The sequence below is a fragment of the Pyrus communis genome, chromosome 6 (genome assembly GCF_041283825.1).
Source record: "Pyrus communis isolate YQ-2024b chromosome 6, ASM4128382v1, whole genome shotgun sequence".
Taxonomy (NCBI): Eukaryota; Viridiplantae; Streptophyta; class Magnoliopsida; order Rosales; family Rosaceae; genus Pyrus; species Pyrus communis.
This window is the reverse complement of record NC_142570.1, coordinates 10,093,551-10,113,542: the sequence shown is the minus strand read 5'-3', so window position 1 is coordinate 10,113,542 and position 19,992 is coordinate 10,093,551. Positions and strand designations below refer to the sequence as shown.

The window sequence follows — 19,992 nt, the reverse complement described above, 5'->3', positions numbered from 1 at the left end:
AAATATGTATACACTTTATTTTTTATTTTTCTCTGTTGTCTCTCTTTCATCTCGCTCTTTCAACCCGCTACGACTTATCATTGTAGTCGATGTATTTATTAACAGCTGAAAATTAAAAAAAAATGTGAAAAATAAAAAAGTATGCGTGAATACTGAATAGCACGATCTTAAAAGAAAACTCTATGCAGAAATATTGAAATCACATAAAATTCATATATGATTTATAAGTGTATATACACTTTTGAGTGATTAAGGAATCATCGGCCGGTGTCGTGTCAGTGAGACATATGGCATCAATTCCTGTTCTCCTTAGTGGCCGACCATTTGTACAATGTCCATCTATGATTCTTTTTGTTTTGGGTCGAAACATCTATGATTCTATATATCAATTCTCAAGAACTGGACTTAACCTCTTCTTTATTTCCATGGCCATCTAACTTTTAATTTGCGTAAGGAAGGGCAATGGTTATGATTGATGTTATTTACCCATAATCGTTTATATTTAAATTCGCATAATCGTTTATTCGTTGAGTAATTATATAAACGGTTATACTCATACTTATAACTATTTATAAATGGTTAACCATACGAGTACCCATTTAACCATAATCGTTTACCATTTACCTGTTTACCCATTTTTGAACCCGTTTATCCTTTTTTTTCTTTACCCATTTACCTATTTTTCACCCGTCTACATGTTTTTTTTTTTTTTACAACTTGACAATTACAAAAGAAATTTTTTTCATAATTTTCGTTTTCTGACAATTAAATACCATTATAGGTACATTTTTAAGTTTGCTCAATACATTGTTTTCTCAACAAACACAAAACGATGAAATATTATTTGGTAAATATTGCTGGCCAGCAGCTTTAAGATAGAAAACTAACATATATGTTTAGACTCCACCAACCTAATCGGCACCGCAACAAATTAAGCCAAATTTTTCTCTTCAATCGTGGGATGTGTAACTTCAAACATTGTAGTTAGCTACGTAGAGCACGCTCTGAGATATTTTCAGTAGCAGAGCAGTCCAGCCTCCTTGTAGTTCCCAGACGTTTCGGAGGAAAAGTTTCGAAAGGCGTATCGGATGAGCAAGTGAACGTTCAACATGATATGCGCAGAGCTGGAGTCGGCGGCTTTCAAGAAGACCACAATGATTACGCGTGTACTTTAGAGTTCGCTCAGTAGCCCTACTAGTTTTAGAGTTCGCTCAATAGTTTTTAAATTTTACATATATTAAATTAAATGGGTAAATGGATACCCGTTATAACCGCGGATAATACTCATAAACGATGGATACCCGTTATAACTGTGGGTAATACCTATAACCGCCCATTTAAATTTCTCGGATAAACAGTTATATCCATAACCGTTTGTTTGTCAAAACGGTTACTCATAACCGTAACCGTGAACTTTAAATGGGTGGGTAACCGCGGTTACCCAAACCAATAGGTATTTTGCCCATCCTTGAATTTGAGCAAAACAAGGCCATGCGCCATTGATAGGATACTAATTAATTGATTAATCATACTAATTTCAAACCTCGAATCAGTTAAGTTACTCTTCTGCTCTATAAATGGTCAAATCACGTTTTCAGTCCATGCAGTCTACAATTTTATACGTAGATATGATCAATGATGAATTCAAGACTCTAACTTCGTAGGTCCTATTGTAAAAGATTCTAAGCGTATAGTGTTAAAAAAAATCAATTTTTTTTATTCAGGCATTTAGTTAAGTATTTAGTGGAGTTATTATTGACCCTAAAAACTATCTGACCTACATAGCGGGCATGTCGATTAATTAATAAGCTAACTACATCTTTCGATCAAATGCGGGGCGTGCCAACTCGTCGGCCAAGTTCGGCCAAGAAGTAAAATGAATGTTGATGTGGCGTTAGGCGCGTTGCTAACTTCTGCGTCTTGCAATTGCAGTCGAGAAAGGAACTCGTCTCAACATGTGGGTTCTAGAGCCTGAAGAAAAGGCTACTAGTTTCTTCGAAGTTCACGAATCGTCGACGTCGGGTTCGCCCTCAATAATTATATTTGTGAGAATATAAGTACGCCAAACTAGTCCCAGACTATACAGACACAAATACTCATAAAAGTTAAGTGTCTTTATTGTAAATGTGGTTCGTCCGTCGGAATGCCAAACTCTAAAATGTACTTGTGAATATCCAATCATAAAATAAACTCGACTTTCAATGAGCCAAGCCCGGTAACTTGGTAACACCTCATTTCGCCGAGAAGACTGATAAGATAACCTCTTCCAATAAGGACTCGAAAATCCTTATTGGCCGAGACTTGGATAGGTAATCAGTCGGTCTCGAAGTAGTGTTATTTATCCAAATTGAAGGTCCTCCTTGATCGGCTAATTCTACAACTCCAATGTTGTTTATCCAAACTTAAGATGTTACTAGTTGCCTCCACAGTGTTGTTTATCCAACCTGAAGATGTGTTGGCGGAAAAAAGAAAATAACAATCTGAAGGTGTTTGAGAGGTTTGCGCATGCCAGTTGTGTGTTGAATCGGAGGGCTTTTAATGATGCACTCTCATCTCTATTTATAGTAGTGATTTCCTCTATGGCCAAGGTAGAATTTCACTCGGACTAGAATTCCTCTATCCAATTTGACTAGGTCTCGACCAATCCTAACTTGTAGGACTTTAAACCAAGCTCTTTAATCACTCAAATTCATGCCTTGATTTTCAGCATCTTTTCTGACTCAAAGCATCTTTAATTTTCGAGAATCCTTATTGTACTGGGATTTGATCACCTAACCCATCTAGATAAAACCATATCTTGATAGGATTCTGCCGAACTCCACTGGGCTCGGCCCATAACAAAATATTCTCAGTATCCCTTTCTGAACCGAGAATAACTCTAGGCTCGGCCCAAAGAGTTATTTTGGGCCCAAACTTTGCCCCCTTGCTTTTGAGGCCTTCGACCTACAATGATTGGCCGAACTTCGGCCTTGAAGAAGCGATCCATCGTTAACTGAGAAATAATCAACCGGCCTACACTTTTTGGTTGATCAAAAGATCCTTGCAAAAAATGAATATTCTCTATCCACTCAAATGCATTATTACGCACGATCTCTCACTATATGCTAGTCTTTGATAATCGCAAATGTTTGACATGCGGTGCCTTCTCGTCGCGATTGTCTGGATTCAGCAACACACGTGCCTCATGCCCGAGGCGCATAGGCATCAAAACATCTTTTCATAATGATCATGCCTTAAAGTTTGCCATCACACGCAATCATGCAACCTCAATTTGCGTGCTTTTTGGCATCTTCGCCTGAATTTTTAAATTTATGTAATGGTTGCAAAATATTTCGGCCGAATTTACCCCTCAACTTTCGAATTTGAAACCATCAATTTTCTTCTCCAGTTGCCGATAAATATCACTTTCGGCCTCATTCCAACTTTACGTTTCCAAAATTCTAAAAAACTTTTGCCATTTTTCTCTGAGCTTTTGCAACCCAGAAAATACCAACCTTTGAAACCCAGACAAAAACCTCTAAACTTTTGCCTCAATGGCTGCCAATACCTTCATCACCAAGCTTACTAAGGAATGCTACAAGGGTTGCGATTTCATTAACCACAATGCCATCAAACCACTACGCTTTAAAAGAGACGTGGTTGCCACTCACCAGATCATGGGCCCTCTGTTCAAAAATGAGGTTCCATAAATCGTTACTGAGATGTTGAAAACCCATTGCTTAAGTCTTCTCGCATAGGGTCATGATTGGTCGACATAGGAGTTGACCAAACCATAAGGAGCTTGGCCTTCGACCTTTGTGGCCTGGGTCGTTTGGGTTAATCGACTAGAGCTTCACTTCGATGATACTTGGAAATCACTTTACATCTTCGGTGCTATCAAGTTCTCGACCATCAAAATTAGCATGGATTGAGAACTTTTGATAGCTACTCTGAACTTCTAGTGTTCGACCACCAACACTATGGTACTTCCTCTTGGCCCCATCAGACTAACCATCCTTGATATAACGGCCATCATCGACACATCTCTGTCTGGTCTTCCAGTTGATATCGCCCTCTCTTGGTATCAATTCAACTTATACTTAAAAATGATATTCGAAGAGCGCGCTGTCAAGGTCTTGAGGAAAAACACTCAAGAGGAAGTACCGAAAAACGAAGTGAACAAGTTGCAAAAAAATTTCTTTAATTACAACACACTTATCAGTCACTTCACTAGCCGAGAAAAAGAAAGAAGAACACGAGGCTTTCTTGCTCTACTGGTACAATAAGTTCATCTTTTGTACCAAGTCAAACAAATGCATCGCCGATAATATGCTAGTGGCCAAGGCTTTGGCCAGTGGTCATCGCCTGGCCATCTTCGCCAACCTCCCGCACTATCTGGTTGAGGCTACTGTCGTGAAAATAGACCTGCACTAGAACGACCCACTTTGGGTCTTTCAACTTTGGCTGTAACTCTACTTCGCCAGTCTAAGGCCAAAGAGTTTTAGTTTTGATTCCTCTAAAGTAATGGGCCTCCAACTAACCTTAAGCCCTGCCAGGAAGAAATTTTCAAATTCTTCTTCGGCCGCGACGACCTCACCAACAACGAATTCTTAATATGTCGTCAAAGAGACTACCATTCCTACATCTGCATTAGAGGCAACAAAAAACGCCAATCTTTAACAGAACTGGGGATTGTTTATATTAGCCCACGACATCTTATTTGGTTCTCACGCTTAGCAGGCCAGTTGGGAGGTTTACCACCCCTACTACCCACACTTCATGGCTTGACAACTAGGCTATCTCCAAGGCTGCCCAGTGCCTTTGCTTACTTCTCGCTCTCTCCTGAGCCGAGAACGAATCTCTGGTTCCTTCGAAAAAGAATATGAAGACGCAGATGAAAAGTTTCAGGAGCAGTGTAAAAATTCCACCTTCGGCCAAACGTTTTTGAGACTCATGGCACCAGTACCTTCGTTGACTAGTGGGATATCTACGCCAAAGATTTCTTCAGTGCACCGATCAAAGAGATCACAAATAAAATTTTCGACGATCAACCGAAGAAAACTCATGCTCCAAAATCCAAAGAAACAACCCAAGGTACTCTTTATTTCTATTATCTTGCTCGTATACATATTTAAACAAACGTTTTTTTAATTAACACTTGATCAGTTTTTTCAGCTGGTCGCTCAATAAAACAGGTCGAAGTGGTTGCGATAGTTGTGGCTAAGAGAAAACTCGTCCTTCCCCTAAAAAAGATTGTTGTTGTCGCAGCCGCTTCTCCACAGATTACATCAGCCCTTTCAACCCCAACAGACGCTGTCACCGAGAGGGCCATTACCGCCTCGACCATTCCTCACAAGGTGGTTTTGACTTCACCAAGGCTAGCAGACACTACTGCTAGGTCAACAACAGCAGTCAAACGACCTCATCCTTCAACCAAGGAAATTGGCGTCGTAGCGCAACCCTCAAAACGGGTGAAGAGAATGGCTAGAAAAGTGGAACGTGAAATTCTCGTTATCTAGAGCCAAGACACAAGAGCCACTATTCCTGAACTCATTCATCCTCCTGTGGTCGAGGCATCTATGGGAATGTTACCAAACTTCCAGCCCCAACTGTTAATAAACTCGTCACTGCACAACCAACAACACAACCTGCCTACTTAGTTGATCAGTTGGTACAAAACTCGATGGTCGAGGAACCTGTAGTTCATCATGTGATCAATCCTTAACCTGACGCAGTTGTTTTTGGCACAGAGCCTAGCGCCATTCCTATCGAGGCAAGAGTGGACTTGACCGCAACAACTTCTTTATTAAATCTAAAGACCACCACTGCGCCATTTATTTTGGATGAAAAGGTATGAGAAAATCCTAACATCCATCATATATATCTTAGTTGACTTTACTAAATCTTCTTTTTTATCAGGATGATGACGACGAGTTGAGTCCTTTGGTGAGACGCCTTCGGCCAAGTAGACAACTGAATGCATCTCCCCTGCCTCTGAACAAAGGCAAGGCTGCTGCATCTTCTATGCCCAGCCCAAGTTGGGATGATGTCCACCCGCTGGTCGAGGAAACTGGTTATAGTGCTTATGAGGCGGTCGTCGAGGGTCTAGTAATTAATCTAGCAGTTCTTGACGAGCCAGAAGCCACAGCAGAAACTCCAGCTTATCCTTAGAACCAAGACCTCGATATCCCTGCACAGGATGTCACTTCACCTTTTGTAAGTTTATTTCTTCTATTCTAGTTAACTTTTGTCTCAGAAAGCTAAACCAAAATAAAAACATTAACTATCAGGTGCCTAGTCGTTCATTTCATCGAAAATTCTATGCGTTAAAGAGTGTTGTCTATATTTCGTGGCCGCTTCAGTGGCCATCAAACGTAGACAACCTTTATTGGCCGTATGAATTGAAGAGCCATCTTAAACATTGGGCTCGACCATTAAGCTCTCTAGGTTCGTTCAACAGCTTAAAAGATATGGCCGAAGTCTCTTCTTGACAGATCTAAGAACGTTTTTTTCGTCATTTTTCTTTTAAATTTTCTCGTCTAACTCTTTTTTCTGTACAACCTTCATGAGTGGTCAAACTCGATGCCCTTTTTGCTAGCACATCCGAAAAGGTCAGCCCTTTTACAGCTCTGGTCGAGTCTGATGCTAATAAACTACAAGATATTCTATCTCTCTTGGCTTTGTAAGCTCTTCACACAAAAAGTCTCGATTTTGTTAAGGAGTGCCTGAACAACCTTGTATCTGACAGCCTCGTGAGCAATGAAAGCATTGTTCACTTGACGACCATATTGGAGCGGAGTCGACGATATTTTGATATTTTCGAGAAAGCTCTTTAAGCTGATGAGGATTTGAAAGCTATAATGGCTGCTTAGGAAAGCATCTTACCAGAGTTAGAAACGATCAAGGCAAAGAAAGAGAATATGGTAGATCTCGATCCTCTGTCATTGCCTCTGAGCTTGAGAAAGATTTTGAGGCAAATAAACCTCAGCTAGTAGCATGTGCAGCTAGCGCGAAGCGAATCCAAATTCTGAAAGTTGACAAGAGGGCTCGGCCGACCGAGATCACTATGGGCGAAGTGAAGTGGTTGGAATTAAAAGCTACGCTTAAAGCCTTCATTCCTTTGACCTATAAATTATGTTCCCAGTGTCGACTTGTAGGCCAGTGGTTTTTTTATTATTCCTATGTTTGTACTTCTTTTGCCGATTTAAATGAAATATCATTTTATGCCTGCATCTCCCAAGCAACTGGATAATACTTCTTTTAAAATTTCCCATTGATTGGCACCTTATTTACGAAACCAATTTGATCCTTAAGATGGTATGCTCCCTTGCCGAGAACTTTGTGAACAATAAACGGTCTTTCCCAATTTGGTGACCATTTCCCAAATCTGGGATCCTTGATCCTTACTGGCAACATCGTTTGCCAAACCAAGTCACCTTCGTCGAACGTCTTTTTCTTTACTCGTTGATTGTAAGCCCGCTCAGCAATCTTTTTCTGCGCTACTAGCAAATTATAGGCATCGAGTCGAGCCTCTTCTAGATCCTCTAAGTCTTGCCTCATTGCTTGACTATATTCAGCGCTGAACAAACTACTCTGTGAGATCATTCGCAATGAGTTTATACTTAACTCGATTGGTAATGTTGCATCATATCTATAAGTCAAGGCATATGGAGTTGTCCCTGTCGCTAATCGAAGTGAAGTTCGATATACCCATAATACCTCATTTAACTTTAAATGCCACATATCAAGCCTTTCCTTAACCATTTTTTTCGAGAATATTGATCAAAACTTTGTTGCTTGCTTTGACCCACCCATTTGCATGTGGGTAATACGACATGGATTGTTCGAGCCAGATTTTCAAACTTGCCGTATAGTTTTTAAACCTATCGACCGTGAAAATTATGCCATTATCCGTGATAATCGTTTATGGAATGCCAAATCTTGTTGGCCAAGACTTGCATAGGTAATCAGTCGATCTTGAAGCAGTGCTGTTTATCCAAACTGAAGATCATCCTCGGTCGGTTGATTCTATGGCTTCAGTGTTTTTATCCAAACTGAAGATGTTCCTAGTTGCCTCCACAATGCTGTTTATCCAAACTGAAGATGTGTTGGTGGAAAATAGAAAATAAAAATCTCAAGGCATTTGAGAGGTTTGTGCAAGGTAGTTATGTGTTGAATTGGGGGGCTTTGAATGATGCACTCCCCTCTTTATTTATAGTAGTGATTTCCTCCATGGCCGAGGTAGAATTTCACTCAGACTAGAATTCCTCAACCCAATCTGATTAGGTATTGACCAATCCTAACCCTTGTATGACTCTGGACCAAGCTCTTTAATCGCTCAGATTCATCCCTTGATTTTCAGCATCTTTTCTGACTCAAAGCATCCTTAATTTTCGAGAATCCTTATTGTATTGGGGTTTGATCACCTAACCCATCTAGATAAAACCATCTCTTGATAGGATTCGGGTGAACTCCATTGGGCTAGGTCTAAAGCAGAATATTCTCAATATCCCTGTCCAGATTGAGAATAACTCTAGGCTTGGCCCAAAACGTTATTTTGGACCCAAACAATTATATATCTTCCTAGTTCTATCAACAGCTTCCAAGGCTTGATGTCGAGCATCACCTGCTAAGGTGTGCTGCCAAGGTTTGTCCCACAACATGTTGAGCATGACTTGCCAAAATCTACCGAATTCTGGCCAAAAAGCATTTCATCAAACAATTTTTAGACTTTCTCAAGTTCCAAGCAAGATGGGCATAAGGTCTTCCGGCAACCATCTCCATGTTTCCTTATTTCCGTCGGGTCCTGGGACCTAGATGACCTCTTAATCCGCCAGTACATGTATAAATCAGTTTTACCATGTAGGTCGTCATATTTGGTCTACGAGATTCACTATCATGCTCAGGAGTGCATTCAAATTCAAAATTATGGGTGTAAGGACTCAACATAGCCAACGTTTCTCTTGATAGACATGAGGCTGTCGGAGAAATAAATATTATAAGGTTGTTGCAGCCTTGTTAGGCAGGTTGTCTTTATTAACGTGTACGTGAGAATGTTCCACTCAAATTGTACTACTGATTAAATAGTACTCATAAAACCATGGCCCCGAAATGGGAGAGATTTTTCAGTGTGACAGAAACACAGGGTGATACGTCACATGTTACTATACAATTGGTGTGATATATGGGTCAAAAAGTTAATAACTTAAAAAATAAAAAATTTCATCGCTTATATAAAAACACGTGGTGTACTATTTGTGTTACAATCACAATAAAAAATTTCTCCCGAAATAGAGTATGGAGAGATAGCCTAGCTATATAGATATAGACATGCAGGGAAAACAAAACAAAGCAAGGAAGGACTAAAAACATAGGAGCCAGGATAAGGTTTGTCCTTTTAACGAATCAATAATTTCCAAAGTTATCATTTGAAGGGTTGACGAAGGAAGCGGATTTTTCATCATCAATTTATTAATATGGTGCCATATGCATGTTCCTAGCTCTTTGTTTAGAATGTTTTAAAGATGGCAATCGGGTTGTGTTTGGATTATTTATCATTTATATATGTGTCGTGTTTATGTCAACTTACGAATTGATCAAGACGCAGATTGATATCTATATTATTAACTTTTTGTGTTAATAAATTTTAAGTGTGGTAACCAGGTTACTTACTTATATTCATGTTGTTTTTATGTGATCTTACGAATTAGTTGATATAAAAATAATAATATATTACTAGAAGAACTCATATTATTCATAATAAGTTTTCTTCTTCATTTTATTAGTATATATGTGAACATGTCTTAATCGTGTACAGTCTAATCTTAATACATTCGTGTCAGTTTGTAGTCTTGTTAGCATGCCTTGTCCGGAATGGCCAACCTTATCAAGCATTATTTAACTACTACTAATAATTTCAATTCACAATTATCGGTGTCTTGAGCATCTTATTTGCGTGCATGCATGGCCAAGTATAAGAAAGAAGTTCAATATCGAAACTAGTAATATTTGTAAGTATATGATCGCGCACATGTGATGTCTGCGTGGATATATATGTTGTTATAATAAAAAGGATAATGTTAGAGAGATCAAATTTTTAAACTAAATTTGTAAATTAAATAATGTGTTACTAATAGGAATTAAGCACGTCAATCAACATTTATGTAATAATCCAATTATCAACATTCACCTAATTTGATTTACAAAATTTAGTTTAAAATTTTGATCTCCCTATGATTACCCTAATATGAAACGAGATCATTGATCAAGTTTCATTCTTATTTGAAATGTGATTTCAAATTCACATGCTGCATAAGCATTCGTTTTGCCTATAATATTTGTTTTAAAAGAGACCAATTATATATGTACTTGGATGTTATTATTAGCACTTAAAAAAATGTCATCATGCACTTTAAAAATGTAAAATATAAGAAAACAAATATAAGTGTGCACATTAAATGATATTTTTAGAATGTCAATAACGTTTCGTAAATATATGTGTACGTAATATAATTAAAACTTTACCTATATATCTCTACGCATTCATAAAATATAGAGGTATTAGCCAATTTACCTCCTGAACTTGTAAGTCCCTGTCGATTTCCCTCATGAACTTTAATTTTAATTAGCCAAATTACCCCCTGCAGTTAAATTTTTCAATTTTCCCTCCACCGTTCCATCCATATTAAAACTTTACCTATATATCTCTTACGCATTCATAAAATATAGAGGTATTAGCCAATTTACCTCCTGAACTTGTAAGTCCCTGTCGATTTCCCTCATGAACTTTAATTTTAATTAGCCAAATTACCCCCCTGCAGTTAAATTTTTCAATTTTCCCTCCACCGTTCCATCCATCTTAGTCACATGTTGCCCATGTGGGAAAAGTTGAAGGCAAAATGTCATTTTATCCCTCTTCAAAATCCATCCCTAATTCCCTGCCCTTCTCAAAATCCAACCTTGATTCCCCGTTGATAGAAGAGTAAGCATATACATTATTGAAGCATGAATCTTTATCAACATGATCAAAAGTAAATATGCAGGACTTTGCAAGGTCAGCCTGAGAATTTGGGGGCTTTAGGCGAGCATTTGAAGTGGAGCTCTAGAGTTCTTTGACCCTTGATTCTTATCACATTGATATGTATAAAATTTTTTTGCTAAATACATGAAACAGTCTATTTATACATTAAATATCATTAAAAATTAATATCAAAAGAAGAAAGATATACAAACATTACTTAAATATTATACGTCTTGCGTTTTTAGACGCAAATGTACTAATTAAGTTTACATAATCTAGTTTTCAACCAATATTTTTTTTTTCAATTGATGAAAATGTTTATCCATTCAACCTTTCTTGTAACATAATTTATTGAAAGTAAGATTTGATCAACTTAATTTTGAAAAACATCTTTCTGCAGAGGCAATTGTAACTGGTATAGTTAACAAAATTCTATAAGTAACTCATGCATTCGGGAAACAACCTTTCAACACTTCTATTGTCCGATTTATTTCATTCGGTAAAGTTTCTCTCAACACTCTTATCTCTAGAAATAAGTCTTTCCCATCAATATCAGAATACTTATCATGTGAAGATCGAGAGAGAAGAGCGATAATTTTGCGAAAATAAAGCGAGAAAGCGATTGGGTTGTACCAAGAAAAAAGAATGACATTTTGATTTTTAAATTTTAATTAGATTTGAAGAATAAAATATAGTTACAACTTACATGTGGGTGAGGAAAAAAAAAAGTAAAATTCTTTTTGTGAAAAATTATATTATTTCCTAATATTATATTTTTGCTTTTTTTTATTGAATTTAAATCGTCTATATATATATATGTGTGTGTGTGTTGTGTGTACACATATATATACATGCCCTTTATGCATAGGGATCCTCATTTTTTTCAAAAAATGGGGTTTAGGTGTGGGGTCCACTTCATTTCGAACTTTAACGATCCGAACGTCTATTTTGTAAATCTCGATTTATAGATCATCTTGGCAAAAAATCAATTCAATCCGAACTCATTTGCCTATTTAATTATCAAGATAAAATTTCAGTTTTTCTTATATAACAAAGTATTCGTTAATTTCTTTGAACTCAATTAGATATCTTAAACATTTCTGATTTGGCTAATATTTTGCAAGGATGATCTATGAAGTGCAACTTGAAAAATAGACGGTTCAAATGATTAAAGTTCGATGTGATGTGAACCATACAACTAATCCTTATTTTTCTCAAAAAAATGGCTTTCCTCTGTGTGTGTGTGTAATATTTTAAAAAAAATTGGGGGCCTAGAAAGGCGCCTACTTCGGCTACCTTCTGGACCGCCCCTGGGACTTTGTCGCTTGAAACTAAGGAGGTGCAGATGATCTGGTGTTGAATTTATTGTCTCACTAAAGCGACAATTTCTAATGTATGCCAACGAAATGAAGAAGAGAAGGACCGACTCAAGTTGCTTTGCAAAACGTTTGATTCTCCACCATCTTCCCAAAACAATTTACTCACTCTTTACCCTTTGCAGAGCGTGCAGCACAACGACTAGCTCAGTAGCTAATCGTCACCACCCGTTTTGATTGCCTTCAATCCAAAACAGCAAAAATCAGCGAGCCCGCATTGGTGTGCCACAGACCCAAGCACACCGACGCCGACGAACCAGAGCGTTGGATACAAAAGAAGCTGAAGACGACGCCGCTTTCACACTTCCATCGCATTGTTCAGGTCGATTATACTCCATGGGTAATTTAAACAGAAACTATAGGACCCAACTGGTGGAAGAAAGAAGAAGAAAATTGCACTCTGACTTTTGCTCCTGCTCATGAACAGGGATTGGGTATTGTTGAGGTGCAAAATGACTTTTATTCCCTCATAAATACTGAGATGGACCGAATAGTGGATGGAAAATTGAAAATTTTAACTGCAAGGGGGTGATTTGACTAATAATACAAGTTTAGGGAGTTAATTGATTAAAATTAAAGTTTAAGGGAGAAATTGATAATAACTTACATATTCGGAAGAAAATTGGCTAATTCCTCTATAATATAACATATTTAATTGCTAGGTTTTCCTCTTTACTCTATTTTCATAATATTGTTAGCTTTCACTTTTCGTGAACTTTTCTTGATCTTTCAAGATTATCATAGCTTGGAATTTAAGAAGCCATGCATGTGGAAGGAAAAACCATTTCGTTCTATATATAGTTCAACACCAAGACAAATGATCAAAGGTCGCGTTGCATGTATTATTCATTCCTCTTCTGTTCCCAAATCCAAATTAAATAAACATTCATGCATTTTCTTATGTACAGCTCACTTTAATTTCACAATCGATCAATCTCACCCCAAAATTAAAGAAAACAAACTCTGAACTCAAAAGCCTGGACCATTTTCAAAAGAACTTCAGAAAAGAGAGAAAGAGAGAGAGAGAGAGAGAGAGAGAGGTGCACAGGTGCATGGTAAAGTTAGGAGGGACAGCAGTGCACGTTGTTCAGACCACCATTAATATCTTATAGAGATGGAGGAAAAGAAGAGAGTTGTACTGCGTTTGATGAAGTTGGATGTGCAATACCGTGATCTTGTCCAGCAAGAACTGTCGCTTGATCATCAACAACACTGTCCCAAAATAGAAAGCTAGAACATTGTTGTTGGGAAACAACCCATTCATTCAACTCCTGCCTTTGCATTAAGCACTCCAAGGCTATCTGATCATGATTTCCCTCCTCATCAATATTGTTACAAGATTGATGATGATGGTGATGGTGGTGATGATCAACGTTCGGTACCATGTTGTCCATGTTCTCGATCAACGGTGGCAAATAGTTTGTATTCATGGTAATATTATTAGTACTGCTACTTGTAGTATTAAATGACATTGTCACCGGAGGTGGGAAAGCCTGGACTTGATGCTGATTCAAATTCCACGGCTCAGATGAGTTCAAACCAGTCGTGACAATCATGTCTTGGAAAATCTCCCCACGAGCATTGTAACTGTCTGGAGCGGCTTCAATATTGGCAGTAGTACTTGTATCAAACATGAACATAGGGCATGTTGAAGAAAAGAGGGTTTCTTGAGCTTGAGGCTTTATGGTCGTACTCAAATCTTGGTGTGCAAAATCTAGTTGATTATTGTAATTACCCAGTTGGGGAATTATATGCTGATGATGATCAACACTAGGTGGTGGACTTATTGTGGTAGCACTTGAAGGTGTGGAAGGCTTTCGTATCTTCTTTTTGATCCATGAATTCCAGTAGTTCTTAATCTCATTGTCTGTTCTTCCCGGCAGATGGCTTGCTATATGAGCCCATCTACATATATATAAATTACAGTTATAGTCATGCATGTATAGTATAATAAAGAGCAAATAAATTAACTTCCATAAGCAACTAATTAATTAATTTGTAATTTACATTAACAGTATAATTGTGTGTATCTGCGTTGATTTCATGAGCTGAGATGTTCAACGCCAACTTCCGAAGTTGACTACTTAACGTCTTTCGCAAAAAAATAAGGTGGAATGTGGTTCTTACTGTACAGTACAGGTGATGAAGATAGCTTCTGGACTAGCTACACGTAAATTTAAAACATAAACCTGACGCACCCACGCACACACATATATTTGATTCCGAAAACTTGTTTTTAAAGTTTGTTTGTATTCAGTTAGAGGTCCATTTCACTTAAGTTTCTTTTCAAAGGCCTGGAACCGATTAATTTATATATTATTGGAAGGAGGGTTTTGTTTTGTCTATATTATTATTGGAAAGAATAAACGTGACCAGTAGGTGATTTTATATATAATTAAAACCATACGAACTCAAGCTTCAAAACCACTTCTTCCAATTACATACGTACAACCACAACAAAATAGCTTCAAATTTACAGGTTCTAAGATAAAACAGACTCGCCAAAATCTTGAAATAATTTGAAAATGGTGCAACAAATTTAAATTTTCAAAAGCGCCGTTTCTTCAAGAAAAAAAGAGCATAAATTAACATCACATTGTGTAAAAGAAAAATATAAGCTTCCCAAAACCCATTGAGCATTTTCGAACGTGGCAATGGCTTTAAATTTGGAGGGCCGATAGACTATATCAATGGGTGGTTAATTTGGATTTGATGCATGCACAATCACTACATATTAGGAAATAAATAGATTAATGAAATTAATTAGCTAATAATACAGCTTGTTAAATTAAACCTGTTGCCTACAACCCCATGGAGGCTAATAATCAATTTCTCTTCTTCTGGAGTAAATCTCCCTCTTCTAATGTCAGGCCTTAAATAATTAATCCATCTCAAGCGGCAGCTCTTACCACACCTTTGAAGCCCTGAAAATTACACAACAATTAAGCCCCTTTTATCATCAGGAATTTAATTAAATTACGATATAATTAATAGTAACGAACACACAGAAGGGAAGAGATAGACAGATAGATAGATATAGACAGAGAGACAGAGAGGACCATGACCAGCTTTTTCTGGGACTTCACTCCAACAGCCATAGCCATGAGTTGTGATGTATCTGATCAGTTTCTCATCTTCCTCAGGGGACCAAAGCCCTCTCTTAACCTTCTGTTGGTTGCAGCAAGAATGGTGCCCCATTATCGATCTTCTTAATTTGTAATTCCTAATCTGTTTTTAATTAACTTAAACCCTCCAAACTCTGCTCAATTCTGATAACATTTGAATATCAGAACTGATGAAACTCGATATAGTGATGATGGTGATCACCAACACCAAATTGGTGTTTTGCTAGGTCTCTCTCTACCTCCCTTTAAAAGTAATACAATTACAGTAGGAGGCTATGAGGTTATGAGCCGACGTGATGGGGTCCATAAAGGGAACCAGATTTACAATGACATTCCATCAGCTACCTCTTTCTCTCTCATAATTAATTATATTACATTCCATTGTTGGTTACTATTTTCTGCGTACATATTTGTGTATTGTGTAACAAACTTCACGTACTCTAAGTCATGCTGGTGATTCCACACACCTCGCTCCTTGTTCTGCTACTGTCAAGCAATTGGTCATTTCTACCAATCACTTTGTACCACGTCCTGTATAGCAACAAAACCTATATGTGAGGATTTATGCTCGGAAATGATTGGGAGAAAGAAGGCACTGTAATTGTCTGACTTTTTGTTCAAGAAGGAATGTATTTATGTGTTGAAAATTTGACAAAAAGGGTAATTTTATGAATAAATTACGCGCCGCCCTGGTGTAACATGTGATATATGCTTCTGTAACCTATTGATCAAAGAAATATTACATGCTATCCGACAAGGTATTTGGTGTTTTCCTAACCTGTAAAATAATTGTTATAAATCTTTTTTATATTTCATTTTCATAACTAAATCAACATAATGGTTTAGTATATTGCGATTCTTAGAAAGAAAAAAAACTAGGAAATTATAATTCATGAAATTTTGAAATTACATATAGGAACACATGAATCGGCATTCATTGAAATTCAAAGTCCATGGGTTAGTTAAAGTAGTGCAAAATTATAAGTTAATGAATTATAAATAGGATATGTGTGTGTGTGTGTGGTGGATTTGTGACACCACTTTTGTTTTTACACATTTTGACACATTTTTATGGGGTCCACTTCGTAATGCATTTTAACGATCCGAATTATCTGCCTTTTAGAACATCATTCATAGATCATGCTTGCTTGCAAATAATTATGCAAATCTAAAACCATTAAGACATTTATTTGTAGTGAAGAAAATAGATGAATACAGTTCTACAAAGAAACCCTAAATCCTAAACCCTTAACCAACGGTCATATGATTTTAGATTTGGGTGATTTTTGGTAGACATGATTTTTGAGGGAAGACATAAAAGATAGACGGTTCAGATCGTTAAACTACATTACGAAGTGGACCCCACAAAAAAGTGTGTAATTTTTTTTGTAGAACAGGTTGTGCTACTACAGATCCGTCCCTATATATTCATCATTTGATTCCCTCTAATATAACATAAAAAATTATTAGTCCAAGTTTTTACTCGAAAAATAAAATTCTATTAAAGCGAAAAACTACGATACAGTTCCCATACAATAAAAAAGAAAAGCATTCTTTACATGTGAAGGCAAAATGTGATCCCAAATGTAAGAAGTTTGCTTCGGGTAAATATACTAAAAAACCACTTAGGCCCCGCTTAGACGATTAGGTGCTCAAATCCTACCGGGCACCTAAGTAGTGCCTTTTAGAACCTTATTGTCTTCGCCGCCACCATTGTTATTACATGATCATCATCGTCGCTCCTACAATGGCTGCCACCCCGACCACCATCATCACCACCCCGTCACCACCGCCCCCATCCCTACTTCTCCATCACCTCAACACCAGCCTGCCACCATAATCACCAAAGACGCCAACTTTACTACCACCATCTTGCCAATAATCACCACGTGACACTTTCACCACCATCATTGCAATCACCACCTCATAAAACCACTTTTTCATGATAATGATTACCATTTCAACAAGGATAATGCTAGAGAAACCATCAATTTAAACCATATTTTATGGATCATATTACTCTTCTTTCATTTCCACACAAATATATGACTAAAAGTCTGTGAAATTGATGGACTTTATAACATATAGTCAGTAAAAGTCAACTAAACTGGTGAAAATCTATCACTTTAAAAACTCAATAAAAATGGGTATAAATTTTAATATGCTACACCCCTAAATATCTCTCACACAAAACAGAAAATGCATGCAGCTGTATCATGTTTTGCAAACCAATCTACTGATTATTTTGTGCACCACACATTGAAAAAACTAACTTGAATCAACCTTTACTAGATTAAACTTTTTTTAAATAAATGAATCAACCTTTACTAGCAATTTGATAGTACTTACTCAATAATATACACCTAACTTATAATACTTCGGCAAAGAAAACTGTAATACATATTACTTAGGTTTTAAGCATATTTCCATAATACTTGATGAATAGATTGTAAGACAAAAACAAAAAAAAATGAATAGTATATCTTTGCAGTACTTGTAACATAGGTTTTCAGATTGTGTTGTAACACGATGGAAAATTGGCAATACAATTTTTCAATACCCTGCAATGTACTATTCATAAGAACCGCTTACTGTAAATCCTTTTCACGTGTTTAGGCTAACATTTGTGTACTATGTGCCTCTTCTAATATGAATTGTCTGTGTGAGGCGACAGCCCTTGCCATGAAGGACTTGGAACAAAAAATAGAAAGAAAAAAAAAATGTATGAGGGGAAGTCATCTTAAAATAGTTAAGCCAAAAGCATGTCATGAATTTAACCTGGTGTGTTGTCAATAAAAATGTCAATTTTGTGTGTGTAAATATATCAATCTATTTATATTATCTATTTTTGTTTTACATGATTTTAAAAAATCTAAAGAGTATAGTTAATTTACTTTTAAAGAGGCAAAATTTTTATCATTTCTTTAAAAAATATGAAACCGTTACACACAATATCGACTGAAATTATTATCAATTATAAAATTGTTTGACTTGATATCTCTCAAATGACTCAAAATGTTTTTCTGGTAAATTTTTCTACTGGACAAAAGAATCCTTAACTTTTTGTGTGAGAATTATTATTTTGGGCCTTAGTTTTGTTGTCAGCTCTGATCAAAAAATTTGTAGACCGGTCATGCACGTAAATGGGAATTTGAGAGTATCATACTGAAGCCTTTCCATATATATACTAATTGATTTTGAGTTGAATATTCATATTATGTCATTGAAGTTATTTATTGTGACTGTTTTTCCTTAAAATAAATTAATTAACAATAAGAATGTAATGGGACTAATCTATGTGTTAGAGTTCGAATCCCCGTAATAAAAAGGTTATAACAAAAGAGTACAGATAATCATTGCCAAGTTGTAATTTAATGTAAAATACTACGAATTATCAGCTATTCTCTGGTTTAGTTGGGGGACAACGGAGACCTCATTAAAATGAGAGTTTAGTGAATTCTGATTTCCCTATTCCTTAATGCTTGCTTAGAGATTAATTATAATTTCTTCATTTAAGGGGTCGTTTAAAAGTGATTTAAGGAAAATATTTTTGGGTTCTAGAAATATTTATTTTTAGTAAGAATTGATTCCAAAAATATTTTAACCAAAGTGTTTTCTATCATTTTAAAGAAGGATTTTTAACGAAAAGCTCCAGTTACTATTCATTTTAACGAAAAACCATATTTTTACATTAAAAAATCAATCATGGTACTATTCACTTTATCTTTTATTTTATCTTTATCGTTAAAACTCAAATTTTTTAAACATTTTTAATTAGTTTTTCTTTTTAAATACATTTCCCAAATGATCCTAAGCTATTCAAGACGAATGATGTCATCTCGATCAACATGATTGTTGTACAATTATTTTGGTACGTAAGATACACGGGGTGACGGTGGCATCACGTAACTCATGAGTTATTTAAATCAAATTGTACTCTGGGTTAGTTTAGTTCCCCATGGCTTCCAAAAGAATCATTGGACATTGAAAAGGACATCTATAGCTTGTTTGTTGCTATATGCATGACTTAAGATCATCCGACAATAAAATACACAGTGATCCAATACAATACTCTGTATTAATTTGCTATTGACTTGTTTAATTTTTTGCTTTAATAACAAGAAATGAACAAATTAAGATCACATACAGATAGTGTATGAATAACGTCTATGCGTACATGATTAATCAATTAACATGTTTGACACATCTAGTTGATATACCTACAACAACTCCTTGATTAGGACTCGTCCATAGGTAATTTTTTGACTTTAGGGGTTTACACAAGAAATTTTCTTTGGCATTGCATCAATTTTACTTGACCATCGGTTACGTTAACTATTTAGAGAACTATATATTGATGGATGATCACATGAATTAGATCGAGCATCAAACCAAAAACTAATTGGTAATAAGCGGAAAGACTCAAAATCTTACATACAACTCACCGGTGTGAAATTTTATTTCAACACATACCAGGTTGTAGTATCAATAT

At 36.4% G+C, this 19,992-nt stretch overlaps 2 protein-coding genes across 2 annotated transcripts; both read right to left on the bottom strand.

Moving 5' to 3' along the window:
* Positions 1-7,239: 7,239 nt before the first annotated feature.
* Positions 7,240-7,743, bottom strand: LOC148696271 (uncharacterized). Its single transcript, XM_088695172.1, has one exon. The coding sequence runs from the start codon at positions 7,741-7,743 to the stop codon at positions 7,240-7,242; it is 504 nt and encodes a 167-aa protein (XP_088551298.1).
* Positions 7,744-13,193: 5,450 nt separating this feature from the next.
* Positions 13,194-15,717, bottom strand: LOC137710908 (uncharacterized). The gene is made up of 3 exons (XM_068450068.2): positions 15,441-15,717; positions 15,170-15,299; positions 13,194-14,280 (listed from the first exon to the last, which is right to left on the bottom strand). The coding sequence occupies exons 1-3, from the start codon at positions 15,571-15,573 to the stop codon at positions 13,482-13,484; spliced, it is 1,062 nt and encodes a 353-aa protein (XP_068306169.1). The 5' UTR covers positions 15,574-15,717; the 3' UTR covers positions 13,194-13,481.
* Positions 15,718-19,992: the final 4,275 nt, after the last annotated feature.